The sequence below is a fragment of the Colobus angolensis genome, unplaced genomic scaffold (assembly GCF_000951035.1).
Source record: "Colobus angolensis palliatus isolate OR3802 unplaced genomic scaffold, Cang.pa_1.0 Scaffold464, whole genome shotgun sequence".
NCBI lineage: Eukaryota > Metazoa > Chordata > Mammalia > Primates > Cercopithecidae > Colobus > Colobus angolensis.
The window spans coordinates 119,476-130,613 of NW_012118088.1; the positions used below are offsets into that span (position 1 = coordinate 119,476).

General features: G+C 44.9%; 1 protein-coding gene across 1 annotated transcript in view; it reads left to right on the top strand.

The window, feature by feature from the left end:
• Positions 1 to 11,138, top strand: part of PRKCB (protein kinase C, beta) — a gene marked incomplete at its 5' end in the record, with an annotated part of 390,293 nt that continues 379,155 nt past the window's right edge. Inside the window, 2 exons of the mRNA XM_011958268.1 lie at positions 1 to 161; positions 1,171 to 1,202. Coding sequence (XP_011813658.1) covers positions 1 to 161; positions 1,171 to 1,202 — 193 coding nt within the window. The remainder of the gene's footprint in view (positions 162 to 1,170; positions 1,203 to 11,138) is intronic.

Sequence of the window (11,138 nt, forward strand, 5' to 3'; positions counted from 1 at the left end):
GCTGCGGGGCCGCCGCCGAGCGAGGGCGAGGAGAGCACCGTGCGCTTCGCCCGCAAAGGCGCCCTCCGGCAGAAGAATGTGCACGAGGTCAAGAACCACAAATTTACCGCCCGCTTCTTCAAGCAGCCCACCTTCTGCAGCCACTGCACCGACTTCATCTGGTGAGCGCGCGCTCAGGGCACCTTTCCGGGCCCCCGAGGGCAGCGCCGCGCCGGGGACCCCCTCTCCGCGCCCTCTGCGCCCTCCGCACCCCGGGACCCCGCGTCCCCGGACTCCCCGCTCCGGACCCTGCTGTCCGGGACTCCCGGGTGGACAGTCCTGCGGTTGCCCTGTCCCCACCCCGGTCCCAGACGGTCCTCCGCGGGGCGCCTCCTGCCCTCTCCTGCTTCCAGGCGCCTCTAGAGCGCCCAGGGGCAGCGTCGCGGGCGCCTTTGCTCCAGATGGCTAGGAGCGCTCGGGGTCTGTGCCTTCTCTGGAGGGCAGCGCCTCGGGTGCTCTCTGACTCGGGGTTCCCTATCTCTCCGCCTGCTTCCGGGCGCGAGAAGCCCTCGCCCCCCACCCCTTGTTTCCGGGGGGCAGCGCCCTGGGTGTCCTTCTCTATCTCCCTGCGGGCATGGGACATCCTTTCTCCCTCCTCTTTGCCTCCGAGCAGCGCCCTGTGTTATCTCCCATTGCCCCTTCCCGAGGGCCTGGGTTCCCCTTTCCACTCCTCGGTCACATCACTGAGGGCCCCTTTCTTCCCCGGTCCCTTTAGTAGTGGGGCATCCTTTCCTCCCCTATCCCCCTCCCAGGGGACACCACCGCCGCGGGGTCACTCTCGCCCTCCCTCAGAATGCGTCTTTATCTCTTCTCTTTTACCAAGGGTGCTGGGGCATCTATGGGCAGATCTACCGCCTGCCTTCAGCCCCTACCCCGGGAAACGCTCCCCACTATCCTGCCACCTGGTGGTCGCAGCCTTCTCTCTTCTGCAGGAGGGAAGGGAGATGAGGGTTACAGCCGAGCTCCCACCTACCCCCACAAAGGCGGAAGACTCTTGGGCACCCGCCTGTGGCTGGGAGTTTGCACCTGGGGTACAGAGGCAGGGAGGAAGGGGGGTGACTCTGTGGGGAACTAGCTGGAGGCTCGGCCCCCCCCGGGCTGCCTGACATACACCTCCTTCTGCTTTTGCAGGGGCTTCGGGAAGCAGGGATTCCAGTGCCAAGGTAGGCTCTGGGGCTTTGGGGATGCTATTTGTGGGAAAAGAGGGTGAAAAAGACTTTATAGAAGAAGTTACTGAGTTAGGCAGAGAGTGAAAGAATTACGTTGGTCAGAGTGACCTCCCAGGCTAGGAATTCTTCACCACAACAGGGTCCTTTTAAGGGGTGTGTGTGTGTGACTGGGGCCGATGGCCTTGGGAGGCTTACATGCCAAGGAAGTGCACCTACCCTTCCTGCCTTCCCTGCTCTGGAAGAGTCAAAGCAGCCTCCTGAAGCAATCCTGGCATGGTCAGTTCTGTTGGGGGAGAAAGTGTCTTCCCGGGACGTTTCTGGGAGAACCTGTCCTTCTTAGTTCCTCCCCCTTTCTCTGCCCATGTCCCTTCCTTATCTCACCCAGGGAGGTTCTGCCTTGCCCTGCCTTGCAGAGGTCTCCGCAGGTGGCTGCTGCTCCTCTGCAGATGGTACATCACCTAGAAAGACGACTGTGTTTGTCTCCTGGGCCTCCTCTCTCTCTGAAAGAAGTAGTTCCAGAGGGGGTGTTTCTCAGATCCTGGTTTAAATCACCCTATCTTCTGGGTAGAAACAGAAAGGTCTCCAGGGCACTGGTTACCTGAGTTCTTGCATCTGGCTTGAGATCCTGGACCCTAACCAGGGGTATCAAACCTGCTGGTGGTGACTTGATCACGTGTAAGGTGCCCCCTCCCCCATCTTTGGGGCTCATGTCTGAAAGACAGATTGCAAATTGGCTCTCCAGGACCAAAAGTCACCCGCAGTTCTGTGTAGCCCTTAGGGTGTCTTATTTGTGAATTTGATGTGAACATTTTAGAACCGGGAGATTTCACATGCACATCCTAATTTCCAACTTTAACTTTGCTGAGAAATGGTCTGACTTTCGCGTGAAAACAATCGTTTGGAGCTGAGAGCCGTTGTGGTAGATGGGGAACAGCTTTACCATTTTGTCTCAGTTGATTCCAATTGGGACCACTTCACCCATTTCTGGCCCCTGTAGGCATTTAAATTTGCAATCTCTCATCTGGAAAGTTTGTGTGTGTGTGTGTTTTTTTTTTTTAATTTTAATTTTCCACTCTTAGACTTGGCGAGATTGAGTTTGGTAAGAAACAGTGCATTTCTAGGGTATTGTATCTTTAGGGGCAAATTGACCACCACCCTGGTGAGCTGGGTTTAAATCAAAAGAAAGTATTTGAGTGTGGAAGAGTCTGACATGTGATTTAGCACTGACTGACAGTTTTGTGGCTGCACCTCCACCCTCCAGGGAAAAAGTAAAGTGATCCCTAGTGAGTGTAGGTGGCATCGTCAGTGGTGCAGAATGTTTGCTTGCTGGCAGCATGGTACTGTGCTCCTCTGAGACTTGTGCATACTCTTCTGAGATCGAGGCCCCAGTGGGCTCAGTGAGCCCTGCCAACCTACGCAGCCTCTCTTACCAAGATTTGGATCCACTGCACCACACCAGAGGACTCCTCATGTCTTTTTAAGTGGCAACAACTTAGGCCCTGGTGCAAACAAGTTTGGACTGTTTTCTAGAACTTTGACCCCTCAAACAAAACGCCAATAGTGTCTTGGTGCTGGAATGTGTAATTTCTTCTTTGAGGTTGCCTTTCACTTCCATGAATCAGTTTCAGTCTTTGTCTCTTGCTGAGGCCGGGGACGATTTTTAAACATTTTTACCACGGCTCTTCTATGCCACCTGCTCTGTTGTTATTGATGGATGGGAAAGTCACTTTGGAATGTGCAAGGCATGACACCTCTGAAATAGGAGATCCTCTAACTCAAAGTCTGGAAGATAACAGGACTTTTCTGATGTTATGAGAAAAAGGCAGAATTAAAGTTTGTCATGAAATATGGCCACTTTAGAGATAGGTGTGTCTCTTTTTTTTTTTGACTCTCACTCTTTTTTTTGACTTTTTTTTGACTCTTTTTTTTGACTCTTTTTTTTGACTCTTTTTTTTGACTTTTTTTTGACTCTTTTTTTGACTTTTTTTGACTCTTTTTTTTGACTTTTTTTTGACTCTCACTCTTTTTTTTTTTGAGTCTCACTCTGTTGCCCAGGCTGAGTACAGTGGTATGATCAGAGCTCACTGCAGCCTCAAACTCATGGGCTCAAGCGGTCCTACCACATCAGCCTTCTGAGTAGTTGGAACTACAAGTACACACCACTGTGCCTGTCTAATTTTAAAACAACTTTTGTAGAGAAGGGGTCTTGCGATATTGCCTAGACTGGTCTTGAACTCCTGGCTTCAAGCAGTCCTCCCACCTCAGGCCCGCAGTTGTTAGGATTATAGGTGTGAGCTGCTATGCCCCTCTGGAGTGTCTGTTTTTTAAATTGCCTTTCTTTTTCTCCTCCCTTCTTCCCGACCAAGAGGCAGTGTAGAGAAGTGGGCCTGTGCACAGGCTACCAGGCAAGTCCCTGTCGGTCTGAATCCTGGCTTTGAGACTTCTCAGGCGTATTACTTAGCTTCTCTGTATCTTAGCCTCCTTGTCTATAAAACGGAGCCAGTAACAGTACCATAGTGTGGCTGAGCAGCTCCAACTCATTGCGATATCCAAGATTCTTGGGCCAGAGCTTGGCACAGAGTATGTTCAGAAAATATCAGCTCTTATGATGGTCCCCAGACTACCCCAATGGTGGGGCAGCTGGTACGAGAGAAGACTGGCTCTGCAGGGTTGCTTGGCTGTGGAACTGCCTGCCAGGTAAGAGTCAAAATTCAGCCATGAACTTCTGGTCACTCTGTGTAGCTGCTTTGACAGCATATTCCATTTGGGCAGGAGTAGGGAGGAGTGAGGGGAGGGGCAGATTGGCAGTCCCTGAAATTGAGATGTTTGGAATGGGAACATACAGGAAGGAGGGAAATTTATCCCTTGGTACTCAGCATTGCCTGGGACTAATTCTGGAACCACTGAGGAGTTCCTTAATATCTGATTGTTCTTGGTACCAGATATTTCCTCTGAAAGTGAATCCACTTACAATGGAATCAACAGTTTATACAAAACACATAAGGTTTTATGATCTCACTTAAGTCAGTAATCCAGAACCCAGGGCCTCAAGTTCCTTTCAGTTTTCTGCTCTGCCATCCCTGGGGAGTGACAATTACCTCCTTGTCCAAGAAGGATGCTAGACTGTGGAGTCCTCATACCCTTCTTTCAGCTAGCAGGAAGGAAGAAAGGGGTAAAGAAGGGCAAATAGCACATGCTCAGTGTCACTTGGGGAAGCTGCTCAAGATCCTTCGACTTATATCCTATTAGCTAGGGTTTAATCACATACCCACACCTTGCTGCGAGGGAGCATGTGGGAAATGTAGTGTTTATTTCAGGCAGCCACTATTTAGAGGATGTTTCCATTTCAAAAATATAAGCAGAGAGAGGATATCGTCTCTGCCACTCCGGTAGGAGGTATGTAGGATGATCTCAAGGCAAAGAAACCATTGAGAGTTACCTTCATGCTCTCTATGGAAATTGGGTACACTGCTATGGGTTGGGAGAGGAAGGATGGAAAACTCATAAACCATGGGGAATTATGGATTTCTACATGCTCAGGGGAGCTTAAGAATCGATTTTCTTGCTTTTGTATGATGATAGGACAAAACTTTAGGTTGACTGCCACATAATTTCTCCCTTTTTGTTTCCACTCTGTCTATTTCTTATAAAACCACTCTCTGGGAGGTAATTTACAAATGTATTTGATGACAGGGAACTGGGGCTGAAGATCCCTATTGTAAAATTGCCTAAATTCTAGAGTAGAAGTGGAACTCCTTTGACAAGCAAGGCAGATTTCTATGGCATTATTTTTTCTTTTCCTTTTTTTTTTTTTTTTTTCAAGACGGAGTCTCTCTCTGTTGCCTAGGCTGGAGTGCAGTGGCACCATTTCAACTCACGGTAACCTCCATCTCCCGGGGTTCAAGCGATTCTTCTGCCTCAGCCATCCAAATAACTGGGATTATGTGGATTATGGGGGCCCACCACCACGCCTGGCTAATTTTTGTATTTTTACAAAATTATGTAGAGATGGGGTTTCACCATGTTGGCCAGGCTGGTCTCGAACTTCTGACCTCAGGTGATTCACTTGCCGTGGACTCCCAAAGTGTTGGGATTACAGGCATGAGCCACCGTGCCGGCTGTCTCTATGGCATTCTTTACAGGAACTTAGGACCCATATTTGAGCTTTAGTTGTAATTAATTAATTCTACCCAAGCCATTGGGTAGAATGAGACTCTTATTCTCAGAAGACTTTACAGTTTGGCAGCGAGAAAAGCCTTCTTCCTTTTTTTTTTTTTTTTTTTTTTTAATTTTGTTCTTAGAGACAAGGTCTCACTGTGTAGCCCAGGCTGGAGGGCAGTGACATGATCATAGCTCACTGCAGCCTCAAACTCCTGAGCTCAAGCGATTCTCCTGCCTCAGTCTCCTGAGTAGCTGGGACTGCAGGTGTGTGTCACCACGCCCTTTTTTTTTTTTTTTTTGAGACGGAGTCCATTCTGTCATCCAGGCTGGGGTGCAGTGGCATGATCTTAGCTCACTGCAACCTCCACTTCCTGGGTTCAAGTGATTCTTGTGCCTCAGCTTCTTGAGTAGCTGGGACTACAGGCATGTGCCACCATACCTGGCTAATTTTTATATTTTTAGTAGAGGTGGAGTTTTGCCATGTTGGTTAGGCTGGTTTCGAACTCCTGACCTCAGGTGATCTGCCCGCCTTAGCTTCCCAAAGTGCTAGGATTACAGGTGTGAGCCACTGAACCTGGCCAAATATGTATTTTTTAATTTTAAATTTTTTTGTAGAGATAGCGGGTCTTGCTTTGCTGCCTGTGCCTGGTCTCAAACTCCTGGCCTCCAGCCAGGAGTCTCATTCTGCTTTGGCCTTCCGAAGTGTTTTTTGTTTGTTTTTGTAAAGGAAGTGAATTTGGTAGAAATAGGCAATAAAATATAGATATTCGGAAATCTTAGCAAGGAGTTGGAGTCCAGTAGAACTGGGTATATATCTGTGATGGGTCGCTTACTCCCTCTGTGACCTTGGGCGAGTCATCCCCCAGTAGCAACCTTGGTCTCCTCATCTGGAAAATGGGGATAATAGCACCTAACTCAAAGGGTTATGGTGAAGAATAAGGAGGTGGTGCGTGAGAAATAGCCACAGCAAGTATCAATGACTCTAAGTGAGACCATCAGTATTACTTGATTAGCAGTAGGAAACTGTGTCAAAGTGGGACAGAGTTCATTCTGGAACTTGTTAAATGACTAGGCCTCTTTCATGTATTTAGGCCTCTTTCATGTACTTAGAGAGTTTCTCTTCTTGGGTGTATTTCTTCCTAGGTATTGGGTAACACCAGTGAGTGCTCAGTTCAGTGTCTGGGCCCAGAAACCCAGGCCTGGTTAGCATTGTCTTTTCTTCTGAGAAAGATCTGAACTTGCCATGGACTCTCTAGAAAAACCCCAGCACACAAATTTTCTATGAAAAGCTAGAATTGATGATTATAATGAGTAAGTTGGCTCTTCTTTTTCTCATGTAGATTAGAAAACATGTTTTTAAATCTTCTAATTGAAATTATTCTTAAAAAAACCCCAAAGCCTGACATGACTCCAACCATGGTTGTTTTCATCAATGTCAATTCTATCAAATCAAATATAAGTTTATTTTAGTGTGTAGTTAACACATGTAGATTAGAAGAGTTTGCACTTTTTTATACCACAAAAAATGAAAGGTTAATTTTATTTTCTATGAAAAGCTAGAATTGATGATAATGAGTAAGTCAGCTCTTCTTTTTCCCATGTAGATTAGAAAACAGGTTTTTAAATCTTGTAGTTGTAATTATTCTTAAAAAACCCCAAGTCATGACATGGCTCCAACCATTGTTGTTTTTTTCAATATTCACCCTATCAAACATAAGTTTATTTTGGTGGGTAATTAACACATGTAGATTAGCATAGCATACGTGTATTTATATAACAAAAAATGAATCAAAAGTTAATTTTATTTTGGGCAGTGTTCCCTAGAAATGTATAATATGACCTCATGCACTTCAGGTTGAATTTTCTTAGTAAAATCATAAAGAGGGCAATTTTTTCAAAAAATCACCAAGTCAGGCTGCAAGTTTAGAGGTTACTTCTATTGTTTCACTTCTCTTTCTTCCCAGAAGCAGACCCCAGAGACCTGTGAGCCAAACTCCACTCACCTTTTAGCTTATTCTAAATGTGTCCTGCGGGCTTCTATGTGAATAAAAGGCAGAGGCTTTTTGACTTCGTGTTTGATGATCTGGCTTTTTTCTTTTTTTTTTCCACCTGAAGAGGGATTTCAGGCTCAATGTCCCAATCAAAATAAGAATCTTTGAGTGGGTTAATGCTGAGTCTTAAAAAGGAGGGCTGATTTGTTGGATAGGCAACAGCAAATTCATTTTTCACTGTGGAGCACTCAGGAGGAGCCTGAAGCTTTGTCACTGGGCAACAGAACGTCTTTCTAAGTAAATATGGAAAATATGACCTTTGAAAATCTAGATGATATGATATGCAGATTCTTAGGAAATAATTTTTTAAAAATATATTATTTCTGAGCACTAATGATACTCCAGATACTGCCCACAACTAGATGCAGCATGTTTATAGTGTATCTAGGCTAATAAAAAAGAAGATATAGAAGAAGGCAATTGGTCAAAAAATTAACTGAAGGTTTGAAAATAATTTTATATACATTTGTACTGTTGGAGTCTCTCTTTTCTCGTCTCTGCTTATCCTTCTGTCTCTGTCTCTCTCTTTCCATCACACACACACACACACACACACACGTGTATACACACACATATATGTAAGTAGATCAATATGTCATAATTTTCACAATATGCATCTTCTTTTGCTGCTTTTCAGATACAGGTCATTAAATTACTAAGTATAATTTAAAAGCTATGGTCTGGTCTTGTAACTATGCAGTTCAGTTAATTCTTGGATAGATAGGGGGATCTGCTGAAAAGTTTGTTTCTGATTGATGCCTTCAAAGGTAAGTCCTTTATGTTCTGGCATTTGCTCTAATAACATGAATTCTTTGACTTCATTCATCCAATCTCCTCATTGAAATTGTGTGAAATTCCATAGATAGAATGTTAGCCTTTTTACAGAGAATACAACATCCTCAGTGTTTACATATGGCATTTGGAGGTGTGATGGCTGCATGAAAATCCAGTAGGAAATTTGTCTGTTCACCACATACATTCATTTATTCATCCATCCATCCCTCCGTTTGTCCATCCATCTCTCTTTTCATCATCCGTTTTCCCATTTATCTATTTGTCCATCCATGCATCCATCCATTCACCCATCTTTCCATTCTCCTTCTAAAAGTTCTCTCTCTCTCTCTCTTTCTTTTTTTTTTTTTGCTTTAGACAGAATCTCACTCTTTCACCCAGGCTGGAATGCAGTAGTGCGATCTTGGTTCACTGTAACCTCCGCCTTCCAGGTTCAAGTGATTCTCCTGCTCAGTCTCCCAAGTAGCTGTGGTTACAGGCTTGTGCCACCACACCCAGCTAACTTTTGCATTTTTAGTAGAGACAGGGTTTCACCATGCTGGCCAGGCTGGTCTCTATGACCTCAAGTGATCTGCCCACCTCAACCTCATGAAGTGCTGGGATTACAGGAGACAGCCACCATGCCTGGCCTCACTGGTTAAGTTCTATGTGTCAAGTTCTATGTGTCAGGAGCTATTTTAGGTGATGAAATACGGTCATGAATGAGATTGAGAAGATTTCTGTTGTAATGGAGCTTATGATGTAGTGGGGGGAGATAAGACATTCTACAGATCATTGCACCCATATTTAATCTCATTTTTATTAGGTACTTTGAAGAAAATGCACTGGGTACTAGGAGAGTATATAATGGGAAGCTAACTTATGTAATGGCTGGGGATACAGTCAGTGGTCTGGGAATTAAAAAAAAAAGCCCAACTTTTCATTCTCATTTTCTGAGGTAACTGGAGAAAGTCTGAGTTGTCAAGGAACTACAGCTAGAAATCTGTATTGTAAAACTGCCCATATCCTGGATAATATATGCAACAGGGCTGAAGGCAGTGGCTCATGCCTGTAATCCCAGCACTCCAGAAGGCCAAGGCAAGAGGATTGCTTAAGGCCAGGAGTTTGAGACCAGCCTGGGCAACATAACGAGACCCTATCTCAATTAAAAACAAAACAAAACAAAATATGTGCAGGAGACTTATCTTTGTGACATTCTATGGAAAAAGCCTAAATATTTATTTGTATCATGGCTGCAAGTAAGATGAGTAAGTATTTGGTAGAACTAGCCTGTTACTTTGAGATGGCTTCTTTCCCAGTTTGACAGAGAACTTCATCTCCTCTTAGTTAATGACTCAGATAATGAGCTGACTTCCTTTTTGTTTAGGGTTTGCAGTTTGAGGTGGCTGTTCTAAAGAAGAAAAATCAGACAATTTCAGAGGTGGAAGAGCAAGTCTGGGCTAATAAATTGAAAATAAATAAAAAGAGAGAGCACAGCATTTTAGTGAGAGGCGTTTTGAGCTGAAAGTCTGTTTTCAGGGGGCACAAGATTACTCACATTGCCTCCCAAATACCTTCCTCACCCTGTGTCCATCTCTGATATATTACAACTCTTCATTCCTTTGACTTGGACAGTATTTTCTCTTGTTCAGAAGATACTTTGTAAGTAGTTTAACAATAAACAGTGTTGACTCACTTACAGAGAAAGGACTTTTGTCAAGTCTGCCTTTCTGATTTCATTAAGGAGAAAGTCTCAGTTGGTATTAATATGTCTTTAACATCCCTCTAACACAAATCTGGGCACTTAGTAGATATCTGTTGAATATTCTTTTATTATTATTATTATAAAGGAACTACAGGGAATTATGAGAATATAAAAATATGGGCCGGGTGTGGTGGCTCATGCCTGTAATCCCAGCACTTTGGGAGACTGAGGTGGGTGGATCACCTGAGATCAGGAATTCGAGACCAGCCTGGCCAACATGGTGAAACCTCTTCACTACTAGAAATACAAAAACTAGCTGGGCGTGGTGGCGTGTGTCTGTAGTCCCAGCTACTAGGGAGGCTGAGGCAGAAGAATCGCTTGAACCCAGGAGGCAGAGGGGTTGCAGTGAGCCAAGATCGCACCACTGCACTCCAGCCCAGCGACAGAGACTGTGTTTAAAAAAAAAAAAAAAAATCAGTTTCTACCTGTGAACCAACTTTTTTTTTTGGGTCAGTGGTGTTACACTTTTACCTAATGTTGAGCCTGGTTCTGTTCTACCCTGGGCTTGATTCTGTACTGGCTGTTCCTCCTTGTGAATAGAGAAGGGAAGTTCAGTGTATTTCCTGGAAATTTTTGGTGTTGTAAGGATGCTTAGTGTTCTAGAGGGTTGAGAGGAACAGCAAGGACAGGATCTGGTAGAGATGGCAGCTTTTATTCAGAAGTGCTAAGCTGTTAATCATTACCATGGTTGTTATTACCTTTTAATTGACATTTGTCCTGCTTGTTTGTGGTCTCCTGGGCATCTCCTTCCCCCTCAGCCCACAGGCAGAAAGTTGCCCTACACAGTCAGGAGGAGAACTCAAGCCCAGACCAGAGAGCTCTGATCCACTCTTATTCAGTCTTGGAACTGGCTAAGTAGATGGAAATTAACTGGTTCAAGATATGCAGCATCATTAGTTCAACCATAACCATGTTCCTGGGTTGAATTCTAGCTTTCTTTTTTCTTTCATCTTGCTACTTCCCAGAGACCAGACTTCGGGCCTCTAGGGAGGGAGTATCAAATTGGACTTGAGAGTTCAAGCTCAAATCTGACCTAATTTTAAATCCTGGTTCTGCTTCTCCATGTCTTCATGACCTTTGGGTGGGTAAAATATGATCCTGCCTCTATCTATCTATCTATCTATCTATCTATCTATCTATCTATCTATCTATCTATCTATCTATTCACCCATCCACCCTATC